At 36.1% G+C, this 15,042-nt stretch overlaps 1 protein-coding gene across 2 annotated transcripts in view; it reads right to left on the reverse strand.

Moving 5' to 3' along the window:
• The window catches only part of ZBBX (zinc finger B-box domain containing), a gene marked incomplete at both ends in the record, with an annotated part of 104,919 nt that overhangs the window by 76,005 nt on the left and 13,872 nt on the right, over window positions 1-15,042 (reverse strand). For both annotated transcript variants that reach the window (XM_082654160.1, XM_082654159.1), the window contains 2 exons: window positions 8,186-8,281; window positions 14,213-14,322. In XM_082654160.1, coding sequence (XP_082510286.1) covers window positions 8,186-8,281; window positions 14,213-14,322 — 206 coding nt within the window. The remainder of the gene's footprint in view (window positions 1-8,185; window positions 8,282-14,212; window positions 14,323-15,042) is intronic.

Below are 15,042 nucleotides of genomic sequence, written 5' to 3' on the forward strand. Positions count from 1 at the left end.
AACTGGATGCTCTGCTCAAGATCTTAGAAGGCTGCAGGCAAGGTGTGGGCCAGGCTGCATTCCTTCCTGAGTTTGGGGTTCTCTTCCAAGCTCACAGGGTTGTTGACGGAATTCAGTTCCTGAGGCTACAGGACTGAAGTTCCGGTTTTCTTGCTTGCTGCCAGCCTGAGGCTGCTCTCAGTTCCTAGAGGCTGCCCACACTTTCTTGCTATGTGGCCCTCTCCCTCTCCCAGGCCCTCTCACTACAGGGCAGGTTACTTCTTTAAAGCCAACTAGAGGATCTCTCTGACCTCAGGGAGGGCCTCGGTCTCCCTTTTAAGAGCTTTCATGTGATTAAGCCAGGTCCACCCAGAATCAACTCCTTTTTGATAACTCAAAATCAATTTATTTGAAACCATAATTACATCTGCAAACCCACTTGACCTTTGTCACATTCTATTGACAAGTCACAGGTTCTCAGACTAATGATCTTTATGGTCCCCTCTAATATTGAGCTTCTATTATTTTCTATTTGGATAAGGAAGAGGTCTGTATTTTTCTAAAATTTTACCTCACTGTATTTTCACAAAAGTCTTCCAAAATATGTATTACTATAACACTTTTTAAAACTCCCTAAAACCAAAAGTAATCATTTCATTCTTTAGAGTCATTATCATTAAAATACTTTGTTTTCTAGACTCTAAATTTAGATGGTCTAAGAACTGCACTGAATTTCTACAAATACTATATCCTGACTAATAAAACCTAATGCATGGAGCACCTGCTATGAGCAGAATACTTTTATATTTGTTGTCATTTAATCAGATCCTCACAACATCTCTGCAAGCTTCTGAGCTTGCATATATGAGTTTTATCTTAAAGATTCTTTTAGCATAAATATTACAGAAACACCCTCTTTTCCCTTTGAGATGAATTCAGGCCACCTCTGCATTAAACCCTAGCACTGCAAAATGGCCACAAGCACATGAAAAGATGTTCAACATAATTAGTAATCGGGAAAATGCAAATGAAAACCGTAATGAGATACTACTTCACGCCCACTAGGTCAAAAAGTGAGATTAATAACTGTTGGCTAGGGCACAGGGAAATCAGAACTTTCATATTGTGTTGATAGGTATGAAATGGAGCAGCCACTTTGGAAAACACTCTGGCAGTTCCTCAAACAATTAAATACTAGAGTTACCATACAACCCAGCAAGTCCATTACTAGAGATATAGCAACGAAAAATTAAAACATATGCCCACAAAAACCTGTCCATAAATATCACAGCAGCATTATTCATAATGGCCGAAAGGTGGAAACAGCCAAATGTCCATCAGACAATGAATGGATAAATAAAATGTGATATATCCGTACAATGGAATGTTATTTGGCCATAAATAAACGAAGCACAGATACATGCCACAACATGGATGAAACTTGAAAACATTATACTAAGTAAAGGCAGCTAGTCAAAAAGACCACATATTGTATGATTCAATTTATATTAAACATCTAGAATGGGCTAATCCATAGAGACAGAAAGTAGATAAGTCGTTGCCAGGGGATTACAGGGAGGATGGTAGTGGGGATGGGAATAGTAGCAAAATGGTACAGCTTTCTTTTTGAAGTGATAAAAATATTCTACAATTAACTGTGGTGATAGTTGCACATACCCGTGAATGTACAAAAATCTATTGAATTATAAACTTTAAATGGATAAGTTGTATAGTATGTGAGTTATATCTTAATAAAACTGTTTTTAAAAAATTCTTGTCTATGATGCCTCTATAAGTGCTCTTGATCTATCTTTTGGGTAAGCCATCATTCTGTCTTTAGAAATTTTGGTTAATCAAAGACTTAATTGCAATGCCCTCCAAGGAGTCTACCTGGGTAAACTAAACTTTCAGACTCACCAGGCTGTCAGTAAACCACTCTTGGCAACAGTCTGCTCACAAGGATAAGAACAGGAACAACAGTTTACCAATGAGACGGCATCAGTTGTTATTCTTGGGAGTCTTGCAATAGTTCATGCAGAAGTACAGCTCAGATAGATGAGGGACAGACCTGTTTTAGAAGCCTTATTTCCCACCAAAGTCAATCCCCATCTGCAGGTTTCCAGAGCCCCACAGGCCACGTGTCAGCTACAAAGCTCGCCATGTTCAGGGAGCTGTGGCTTACCCCAAGTATTTATAGCCCTCCCATTAGATGCAATTTGCCAATGAGGAGTCACGTTTACCATGAATATGTTGTCTAGGAACATAGGTGACATTAGGACCTTTATCTGTTTCCCAGGAAAAGAGCTAGAAAGTTAACTAAAGGTCAAATTCTCAGACACAAGAGGAAAAGCTTTTCTTAACCCTTCACCAACATAACATATTAACATACCATACATTCTTTTAATTGTCCAATCTTTGGTTTTCAAAATTTAGAGAGAAATAAACTTTGCCATTTAAAATGTAATTTTAAATGATTTCACGAGCTTGATCATATCATTCAGGATTTATTCATGCTTTCACTCATTCAAAAATGAGATTTTTACATGCCAGGTACAATGTTAAGCACTAAGAATACAGTGATGAACATGACAAATAGTTCCTCTCCTTACAAGATTTGAAATTTATCAGAAGAGATAAAAGAGTAAAAAGTCAATAACAATATAGTTTAAAAAATCCTTTGACAGAAGTTCAAAGTTATAATCATATTGAATCATACAGATTTATATTTAAGAAAGAAAAGCATGCCAATACTCAGTTGTTTATATATATTTTAAATATTTATTTTTTTCTTATGTGTAACACTAATATTTATAAATAGCAAATTTATAAATTTTTTAGGATATTGACATTACCTGGACTCTAAAATCATGTGAATTTACGATAATTCCTTTTTGAGGGAACATTTACTCCCCATCCTTATATTTCTATCTTATTTGTGAGACTTTGGGAGAAGAAAGTGAGTGTGCTGACCTCTGCCCTTTCTGGGTTCTCCAAGGGCTACCTGTCCAGAGAGGGATGTATTCCAGTCTAGATCTCCATTAAGGAGTTTTTCTGGGTAGGTCCTGCCCTGTCTATAACATTGGGGCAGGGAGGAGGGCAAAAAGTTCAGTTCCAGGAAATATCAGGAAGCTGATCTGTCTGAACACCCATGCTACAACCACCAATTCTGATTGTATCGACAATAAAACTGATATTTTGATTTCTACCCTCTGACTCTAATACCTGTTTCTCAATTGGTTTAGAACATGGAAAGTGAAGAAAGAGATGTTATATATTGCCCTTCAAAAATTGCAGTACACTCTGAAACTGGCCAACAATTATCTATACTGTAATCTCATTCTGAATTACATATTGTCACAAGTCAGGTTGGCCAAGAAACCAATTCTGAGATTTGCCTGCCTGACTTTTACTGGGGAGTTCTCTGAGAAGAACACCTGTGGGCGAGTGAAGGAAGCAGAACTGGGCAAAGAGGAGAGTTGAATTTGATGCAACTGCCAATCCCAAGGGAGGAGCTGTGATGGCCCATCGGAGTTGTCCCCAATTGAGGCAAGAGGTAGCTGGGAATTTGTACCCTAACATAGACCAGATATTGGCCCAGAGGATTGGCTGCCTCCAGGGATGGAGTGTAGGCTTGGAGGTGGCAGTTCTCTTTGGGCAAAGGCAATTCCAGGGGAGAGGCTCAACTATGATACAAATGCAGGCAACATTCCAGGCAGCTAGGGTAGTGAGTGTCTCATTTCTAAAGAGGAAGATCTGGGTGGCACACATAGCATCTACGTTATGTGTGTACACAGCATTTAAAACGGGTACATTAGGATCATCCAAGTAAGCAACCACGATATTATCCAAAGGACCACCTATGGCCTAAAATTACTGTATTATCCTGAACATTAACAGAGTAACGGTAGTGTGAGCCTAAAAGCTGATACTGGTCATTGTCAAATGAAAGAAAAAAAATCGACCATTTTTCTACCAAAGTCGGAAAGCATAAATAGTATTATGATAACTGAGGTTCTGCCTGGTAATTATTTTCCTGTAGGTATGTTCAAGCAAACAAATACTCCCACTTATAATCCATATTTATGTAGGTATACCTTACTTCGTAGTTAAAAAAGTGAAGAGGCTGCATATAGATGCCTCATATTAGAAAACATAGAAAGTCTACCTCAGTTATCTCTTCTCTCATTACTAACCACCCCTCTTCCCAAGGTCTCTCCTTTCCAGTTAAGAAAATCTCCATTCTAATTAAGAAAATATATATACCAGAATCTATTAATGATTTTCTTAATCCAGCCTCCCCTTGCGCATGTCACACTTCACAATGAAATGCCTTTTGTTCCCCCCCCCCCCCCCCCGTTTTCCCTTATCTCTGATTAACCTTGTCTCTTCTTTGATCTTTTGTTGTTAAAAGGAAATAGGAATTCCTGATATATTGAGGCCTTATTTTTCACCAATGTGAGGCTTACCAAGTGAAAAAACTTTTTGTTTTAACCCTTAGTGTTGAAAATCATTCTAAATAGAGAAGTAGAATTTTCATCCTTGGTAATTCCCCTCATGAATTTACCCATCATTTCGCAGATAATTAACTATTTCACAGAGGTTAGAGAAGGTTAAAAAAAAAAAACAAAAATTGTGCTGAAATCACTTCCAAGTATTAATCAATCGTAAATCAAAAGAAAGACCCTTTGAAATTATGTTAGTCAACATGGAAATGGTAATAGTTTGTCTTCAATTTTTCAGGGATTTATCTCTTAAGTGAAACAAAATATGCCAGGACAAAATGGTCCCTACTGACTGTGAACTTTGTAAAGACTCACTGGTATGTAGGCTGGGGGCTGAAATGATTAACAACACTCAAAATAAGCTATTCTTCATAATAACCAGAAATGCCAACATAGGTTAAATAATATAAAGTATAGCAGTCATTAGCCTAGAATGCTCGCTTTTTATATAGTAATGCTTAATATTCAGATATAAGATGTCTGCTCTAACTTCTCAGATTAGGTATGAATTCAACAGTCAACAAAAAAAAATCTCATGACTTCTTTTTCTTTGTCTTCACAGTTTGCATATTTTTAAAATTGAGATACAGTTGCTGTACAATATTATATAAGTTACAGGTGTACAAAAAAAAATCTCATGACTTTGACAGTTACCAAAGTGGTGGAAAACTAAAAATGCTATGGCTGGTTAATGAGGGCTAAACAGAAAGAGGTATCCACTCGCTGCTGAACAATGGCCATCAGGCCAAGACACAACAACATCAAGAACCTTACCTTAATGCACAGGGAAGAATGATGGAAACAAGAAGAAAAAAAGCAAGATGACTGGAAAAAAAAACAACAACAAAGGGCTAAATAGTGCACAGAAATAATAAGAAAATGGCAGATAGCTAACGGGACAATGGATTAAATTCAAGATGGGATGGCAGAGAATGGGTAAGGCCATGATAGAGGAGCAAAAATAAAGTACTAACCGGAAAAGCAAATCTCTGAGGATGAATGTGTAGTGACACATATTACATCAGCTAGTTGAGACCTCCTATTAACTGTTATAACAGCTACTGGTCAACATAATGGGCAGGAGTCACCAATATATAGTGAGACTCTGTCCACTGTACACTTTACTAAGATCGGAGGGAGTAGGTTATATATTCTGAAATAGCTTCCTTTAAAAAAAACTTTTTTTAATTTTAAAATTTTAGTTGAGTAAAATAAAGGCTCAAATTTACTTGAATTATTTAAAAAAAGATAGCTCCTTCAAAGTATTTCATTACTTAGCAATCTGGGTACATAAAATGATGTTATATACAAAGAGAGTAGTAACCATGTATGTTTAGCTCCCAATACAGGTGGTCTCTGTTTGCTCTTTTCTAAGGGTCAGCCTCACAATCTGACTTCCCCAGCAGACAATGAACTTCCCAGGAAAATCCTCAAGATAGCACCAAGTAGCAACTTTGGTCTCCACAGACTAGAGGGCAATCCAGAAGAGTAACATAAATATAGAAGGTATATAGCTATTTATCATTATTTAACTTTAAAATATATACATAAGAGAATCCCTGTGTTTGAAAAAAACTCTCAAGGATTCATTATTACTTGCTATGTTCTTTGATTTGTATACATATTATGAAATCCATTTATGTTAATTTCTAGAGATGAATGCATCTTCTACAATTAGAAATTCACTAGGAACTTAAATACCATTCTGCTATTTCTGGCTTACCAACCTTTCCTCCCCTGCAACCAAAACTAGAAAATGTGATGCTGGGATGAGATGAAGCTTACACTCAGTTAGTATTAATTCTCTCACTTCAGCATCAACTCCACATTTAGAATTTTATAAGAATATAATTTACAAAAATCATCTTCTATGTTACGATATCTAATATATCCATTTTAATGACATTAACATGGAATAGAAAAATACTCAATGTTTACTATACATATGCTATGTCACATAACTTTTAGTAAGCATGATTTGACCCATGTCATATCTGCCTCTGGATTACAATAAACCATATCATGGCAAAGTCTGACTGTGTTTTGAAATTGAATGTGGGGGGTGGGGAGGACTGAGAGAGAGAAGCAGAAAGGGACAGAGGTCTGGAAGAGAGAGGGGAAGGAAGGGAGAGAGAAAAGAGAATCAGACTTAGATAAACCTTGAAGGTCAAATACTGAAGTTGAGGGAAGGCGCCATGTCTGATTCTTCTTTGTATCCTCCACACCAGCTAGCACAGTGCCTAAATTCACTGAGCGGTAATTCAGAAAATGTGCTGAATAAATCATTGAATGGAAAATTCTAACAAGAATTCACAGTGGGAAATTACACTCCTTACCCTTACAGTGGAGTACCTTTAGTTAAATTCTATATTATTTGCATATTAACAATTACACTCACTTTTGTATACATTAATTTTCATTTCCTGTGACTGTCCAGTCTAGGATACTTCCTGAGGCAGGGGAGTAGTTGGTGGATTTCCTTTTGTTTTCCCTCCATCACTTCTGCCAGAAGGCTCTCAACACTGACTAGCCACTCAAAAGTTAACAGACTTCGGTAAATACTGATAAAAAAGTAAGGTCAGTTTTATGCTTTGTGGTTATCATGACATGGGTCATCAGCATCTGTGAGAGCTACCAATATTTATATATGTTGAAGCAACATGTAAAGATTGAAGTCTACCAGTGACCTTTCTAAATACAGATATCAATATTAAAACTTACAAGATAATATTTAACCCTTCAATCCATTATACAAGGTACTCGACTCTCACTTTTATTTCCAGGTCCTTAAGAGGAGGATCCTAGTGTTATTCATCTGTGTAGGGTCACTGCCTAGCACTGACCCTGCACAATGAATGAAATCTATGACAAAACAATGCATCATCAAACGTAACCATAATTATTGTTTAAGTATTAGAATCTTAAAGCCATCTGACAGGGTTTGAGTTTAGGCATTTCAAAAAACAACTATATGAGGATAAATAAAAGTTTGTGATATGTAGGAGGAAAAGTAGAAACCTGAGATATAAGCTTATTTAAAAAATAGTGGGGGGCTTCCCTAGTGGCACAGTGGTTGAGAGTCTGCCTGCCAATGCAGGGGATGCGGGTTCATGCCCCGGTCCGGGAGGATCCCACATGCCGCAGAGCGGCTGGGCCCGTGAGCCATGGCCGCTGAGCCTGCGCGTCCGGAGCCTGTGCTCCGCAGCGGGAGAGGCCACAGCAGTGAGAGGCCTGCGTACCGCAAAAATAATTAATTAATTAATTAATTAATTAATTAAAAAATAGTGGGGGAGGACAAATAAAAGACAAATTTAAAAAAAAAACATGAGCAGAAAACAAGAGATTTCTATTTATAAGCTAGATAGAAGTAATACTTAAATCATGTGTTCATTTGAAACCACAATAGATAAAAATATTGTCTAGTTTTTAAATGTCAAGTTCACAGATAGAATGTGTAATGTAAAAACTGTAATCAAGCTAAGTGTTCCAGGAGCTATATTAAAGCACAGTTTAAACAGCAAAATAAAATCCAGATTAGCATTCAGTAAAATAATTTTAAGTTATATGTAAAGACTGTAGATAATAGAATTTTACAAATTAATGCAAAGCATCCTAAATTCTAGATAATTAAACATGTTTTATATGTCTTTGTGTGGAAACATTTTATAAATACACTGCAAGTTAAGAGTTTTAAACAGTCATACCTGCAAAAGAGTTGTTCTATGGAGTTTCAGTGCCCCCTTTTGATGAATTTTAGCAAAGCATCCTGAACAATAATCTTCTCCACATTCAAGGCATACCTTAAAAGATATGGAAAAATCATACAATCTTATAAAATATGACTTTGAGAAAATACTTGCATAAAAAATTCATTGCTCTCATCTTTACTTCTCCAATTACACACCTAGATGTCAGCCGAACTGAGAAGCCCAAGGAAACGGGACATTTGTCTCAGTTAAGATGTAACTTTGAGAAAAATTAACTTATAAACTTTAACTACTCTCATAGCAAAATAAATATAATAGCTGTAAGTAGGTTTTAGATATATGTGTTAGGTGCATGTATGTATGTACAATTTGTGAATAAATCCTAAAAAAACGGCAACCTCAGATCAAACTTCTTAACCTGGTAAAAATTAACAGCAATATCTCTGGGTCAAAACTATTTCATTATGAGTTCTTTTATCTTTCTGTATTGATTTACATGACACAATTAGTTTCAAATTAGTATATATAGTATATATAGTATATATAGTATATATATACAGTATATATATATATATATATATATATATAGTATATATAGTAGTTTCAAATTAGACACAATTAGTATACTATTTGTCTCCAAAATTCCCCACAGTCTTCTTTGAACGGCACTGCTTCACTGGTGATTCTCAAAATGTTGTTTTAAAAGCATTCTTAGGAGATTCCTCAAAGGAGAAAAAGTGTAAGAAAAAAAACTGGATGGATCTTCATCAACATGTCAGCGATGTTTATGACTGGTGAAATGATTACAGACAAGTGTATATTTGTCTTGCAAGTTCTCTATGGTGCTAAAATGTCATTCTTTAAATTTGCGGATAAGTTGGAAAATGTGATATATCCCTACCTATGATGGTGCCAAGCAAGGGTGAAAGTGAGAAAAGGAAATGGAATTTTTACTGCAAGAGTAATTACTACTGTGCAGACGTACAGCCATTCTAACACCCTTTACAGTATGATAAAAAAAAATAGTGCAAATGGCTAGTAGCCCCCCTTTTCTTGAGTTTGGCCTAGGTTGAGAACATCCAGTAGTACAAATAAGAAAGCATGAGGCCTGGAGAGACAGTGTCAGAAAGTCTGTGCCAAGGAGCTCACACTCCCTTTAGCTCTCTTTCATTTCCTCTCCCTTTAGGGTGCCCACCACCCTTCTCCCCCTCCTTCCTCTCCCCTCTCTCAGGGTATAATAAGCATAAAGCAGCTGGGGCAGACTGGGGAGAGACAGACCAGGTTCTTCTGCCTTGTACGGGTCACTGGTGACCTGATGTGCAATTCAGTGACACTTCTCAAACTGTACCATGCATACAAATCTCCTGGGATTTCCTTACAATGCACACGCTGGTTTGGGAAGTCTGGAATGTGACCCAAGATCCTGCATTCTAACAAGATTCCAGGTGATGCCCATGCAGCTGCTGGGTGCAGACCACACAGGGAGTAAGAAGGCACTAGAGTGTATTGGATGAAGAAAAGGAGACTAAATTTAGGGGGGTATAAATTAGGAGTTTGGGATTAACAGATACACACTACTATATATAAAACAGATAACCAACAAGGACCTACTGTATAGCACAGAGAACTATTTTCAATATTTTTTTATAACCTATAAGGGAAAAGAATCTGGAAAAGAATATATATACAGGGCTTCCCTGGTGGCGCAGTGGTTGAGAATCTGCCTGCCAATGCAGGGGACACGGGTTCGAGTCCTGGTCTGGGAAGATCCCACATGCCGCGGAGCAACTGGGCCCGTGAGCCACAACTACTGAGCCTGCGCGTCTGGAGCCTGTGCTCCGCAACGGTAGAGGCCGCGATAATGAGAGGCCCACACACCGCGATGAAGAGTGGCCCCCACTTGCCGCAACTAGAGAAAGCCCTCGCACAGAAACGAAGACCCAACACAGCCAAAAATAAATAAATTAATTATTTTTTAAAAAAGGAATATATATACACATATATATCACTTTGCTGTATACCTGAAATTAACACAACATTGTAATTCAACTATACTTCAATAAAAATTAAATAAAACCCAATAAGAGTCCATTAATTTTTTAAAGTTGTATTGCAAGTTCCCACATGATGATGCAGTTACCTACAATAATGTAGCCATGTTTATTAAATATGAAATGATTAGGACAACACTCCAAAAATAGGTTAAAAGAGTAGGAAGTTGTATATAACTAAAATGAAACTAAAAAGGAAGGGTCAAATAACAATAACAATATCCACGACATTCAGGGAGCACTTACTCATTGTTCTAAGGGCTTCGTACGTTCCATCTCATTTAATTCTCACAATAACCCCATAAGGTTAGCATGACAATTGTACCTCCATTGTGAAGATGAGGCAACAAAGGAACATAATGATTGAGAATTTGTCCAGTCATACAGCTAATGGAGCCAGGATTTCAACCCCAGAGTCTGGTTCAAAGCTTAAGCTCTTACCCAAGACCCACATTACTAATAATCATTGACCATTAATTTCAGTATTAATCATTTATTAGAAAACCTTCATAAAATCTGCAACAAAATAAATCCAAAATGTCAAATGATTGCATGGTCTGGTATTTATCAAAATCCAAATGTATTTTTCAAATGTGATTATAGCTACACAGAACCGGATTTATAATTTTAGTGGAAGAAAAATAAATACTATCCCTAGTATGGGAACTAATCCTAGCCTTTCAACTCCTGTTTCAAGAGCTATAGTCTCTTAGAGAAATGATGATACAAACATTATCTAAATCCATAATTTTTAAGTGAAAAATTAAAAGCTATAATTTCACATACACATATGGAAGTATTATTGTATTAACGTAGACTTCAAAATGTATTCTACAACATGTCAGCTAATATTTTAATGAATTTCTCATAAATGTTCGGCACCATTTTTACAATGTAATATAGAGGACTGAGAGTCAGTTTCAGCATATAATTCTAAGCCAAATATTTGCTAACAATAGACTTTCAATGAAAGTAGCCAAACAGATGTTATACTGGAAGATCAAAGCTGGAGTCACAGAGTAGGCTTATATATTTTGTTATACAAGCATATTTGGATTTAAATTGGGTTAAAATGACCGCCAACTGGAAAATCTTTTTAGGTAGTTTGTATAACTGGCAGGAACATACTAAAAATGTGGATAAGGACGCCATTCCACCACAGATGCTTCTTTGACGATGGAGTACTAAAGTGCTGTTTTAGCAAATATCTTTTTAATTTGTTCAAGGCTAGATCACTTATGCTAAGCCTTCAGAATCCATTTGAGTTTAATTAAATTATCCACATTTGCCAAATTAATATGTAATTTTTAACTATCCATTTCACTTTTGTTATGTAGAAACAGCCTAAAGCCACTGGAATTTCTTTTAAAAATAAGAAATCTGCAAATTTGGGGTTTTATTTTTACCACCAACATATATGAATGCAACATATATAAAATGTGCCAACAACAAAAGGCATACAATTTACTATCTCTTCTCAATGTGCTAGGCACAATGCTAAACACTTCACATGCATTAACCATTATCCTCAATAACTCTGAGGTCGTTATACTACTGTTACCCGTTTTGTCCCATTTTACAAAGGAGAAGACAGAAACAAAAGAATTAAGTCATTTGCTGAAGTTCACATAGCTAACAACAGGTAAAGTTGAGATTCAAACCCCCAAAATGCAAGCTCTTACTCCCTACCTCCCATCCCTGTACAATTTTCCCTGATTAAGGTCCTGTCATAAGATATAGAAAGGTTGACTCTGATGATCCAGTCAGCATGACCATCTAGAATGATGGAAGCTAAGAACACAAGGTAACCTCAGAGTTCAGCACTATAGAGTTCATTACATCTACCGAGCTTGAATTTTTAAATAATTTTTGTGCTTTTAACAAGTATCATGGGATATTATTTTCATTTCAAATCAAAGAACATCTTTTCTTAAAATCTTAGTAAATTCTTTAAGAATGGTTAGGGCCTAAACCCTGACTTCTATTTACAACAGTTTTCAGGCAAATCAGTTTTGTAATCACTGCACACTTCATCACTCTCATCTGCTTTCCAGCCAAGGCACGTGCCATTTATACTGTCCGGGAATGTCCTTTGCTTGCTTTTCCTTCTCTCTGGAAAAACAGATCCTTTATTTCCAAGTCAAATCTTATCTACATATGCCATATTGTTTGAATTCCATGACCTTTAAAAAGTGCTCAACATAGAAGAGGATTAATAAGAAATATTGACTCATAGCTCCTATGCAAATACTTTTTCAGATCATGAACAGTGGAATCCAACAATTCAATTCTGCCATAAGACCCTTTTAGCTTTCATACTTCAAACTTCAGGAATATTAGCGTTTGTTTATATTTTCTTAACTTTTCTGGATAGGTATAACTTGTTAAAATTCCACCATCATATCAAGTAAGGAGAAAAATAGTATGATGTATGATGTAAAAGTAAGAGCATTATACCAAGAGCCAAGGTTTTACATTTAATATTATTAGTGCTTTATTAGACTTAAAGCACTCTGACTCTCTGAGCTCAGTTAAAACTGCCATGAAATACGGCTAGTAATACAATCTTAAACCAAAAGTGATTATAACTAAATTCTCTGAAATTTAATAAATATTAGTTATAGTGATCCACAAACATTAGTTATAATCAAATTCTTTGGGGGAAAACTGCTTCCTAGGTATGTATAATATTTTAATTGCAAAATATATTGGATATCTTCCTTTCAGTTAGCTTCAATGATAACAGTGTTTCCAATAACAGAAATGCTTTAAAGAAATGACTCATTAACAAACATTTGCTGAGTACCTATTAAATTGCAGGCATAATTCAAGGTGGTAAGCACACAGCAGGGAACAAAAGTAAATCCCTACTCTCATGAAATTTACATTGTGGGTGAGTGGAAAATAAACAAATAAACATACACTAAAGGGTGATAAATGTTATGTAGATGAATGAGGCAGCTTCACAAAACTATAGAGAGTCATCTCAGCTGTTGCTAGTTTATAAAGAGCTGTTAGGACAGGCAATGTTTGAGTTGACCTTTATTGATATGAGGAGACCTTGGGGAGAGAAAATTTGATGGGGAAATATTAAGAGTTGAATTTTGAACACACTAAATTAGTGATTTTGGTTAGAAATCCAAGTAGAAGTGTTGATTAGGCAGTCTGAGTTGAAAGTTCAGGGGAGAGATATGAGTTAAAGATGTAAATTTGGGAACCATCAAAATAAAGATGGGCTTTAAAGCCAAGAGTAGATGAAACTACCTAAAGAACAAGTATAAACAGACTAGAGAAGAGGCCTGAGGACTAAGCCCTGTGGCACTCCAACGTTAAGGGGTCAAGAATACAGAAAAACAACAAAGCCCTACACAGAAAAATACATACCATACGATTCCATTTATATAAATTTCAATAGGTTTAGCACCACTACATGTATGCTGCTAAAAATCAGAATAGTAGTTGGTTTTGTAGTGGGAGTTAATTGGAAAAGGCACAAGGGAACCTTCTGGGGTATTCTATTATCTTGATGGGGGTGTATACATTTAAGATTTGTCCATTTCACAGTAGGTAAATTATACCTCAATAAAAAAAAGAGAGAGAGAGAGACAATGGGAGGAGATAATGTGATGACAACAAGTGTAGACAACTCTTTAGAAATGTTACTAAAAGGGGTACAGGGGGAGATGTGGGGATCAAAGAAGAATTTCTGTTCCAGTTTTGGTTCGAGAAATACTGCATGTTCTTGTGCTGATAGGCACGATCCAAGGGAGAGAGGACAAAAGTTAGGTGGTGTCTTTAAACAAGAATGAGAGGATGAGATTCAGGGCATCATGTAGCATTGGCCTTTCCTGGCAGCCTGCACACTTCACCCTTAGTAATGATCATGAAGAAAAAGACATGGCTACCAAGCAGGTTAAGTCGGGACAGGTGTATGAGCCCGTGTGAAAGTCTGATCTTACTCCAGTGTACATACTAGCAGAGCGGCTTTGTTCTCACACTGCCCACAAACCTTCCCTTTTATCTTGGGTTTTTCATATTCAGAAGAATTTGCCATTTTATAATTAGATGGTTTTTTCACTGGCTCTGAAAGGGAAAAACAAGACCAATCACATTAAAATACGATGTTCAGTTTTCTGATTGATAAAGGAAATTATGCACATTTCTAAATTCTCAAACTGTATATAAATATTAGTTGCCCAATAAGAATGGCATGTAGCCAAGTCTAATCTTCCCAGTAGACTAGGGAGCCCACAGTCCCCCTCCCACCCACTGTGACCACAGGGCCACACATATCCACCCATATCCATTCTGCTGTAAACTCAGTTAAACTAGACATGTAAAATTACAGAATGTTAAAAACTATGCTTTGGATAGAATTCCCATAGTGTCCTGCCCCATCTCTGGATCAAACTAAAGCCCACACAGAACAACTTCTATAATAAATGTTATATATATTTCTATAATTTGTTCTATCAAATTATCTTAACTATCCAAATTAAATGTTTATCCTCTATTTTAAAAATCTTATTTCTTTTAGAAGTACTGTAAATTCAAATTTTATTTTTGGTTTTTGCTATTTTCAAATAATGTATTAAAATATAAAGCAATTTTCAATATTCTTTTAATTTCCCAGAGTAAAATTTCAATCTATAATTTTATACTGCTAAAATTTTCTTCCTAGAGTTTAAGGAACAATGCTATGAAAGTCCTCACTTTTCAAAAATACTATTATTATGATCATATCCTAAGTTGAGTTTTGACATAAAATAAGCACACCTCCCCAAAATACAGATAAAATATATT

Source organism: Grampus griseus (assembly GCF_964374135.1).
Source record: "Grampus griseus genome assembly, chromosome: 5".
Classification (NCBI taxonomy): Eukaryota; Metazoa; Chordata; class Mammalia; order Artiodactyla; family Delphinidae; genus Grampus; species Grampus griseus.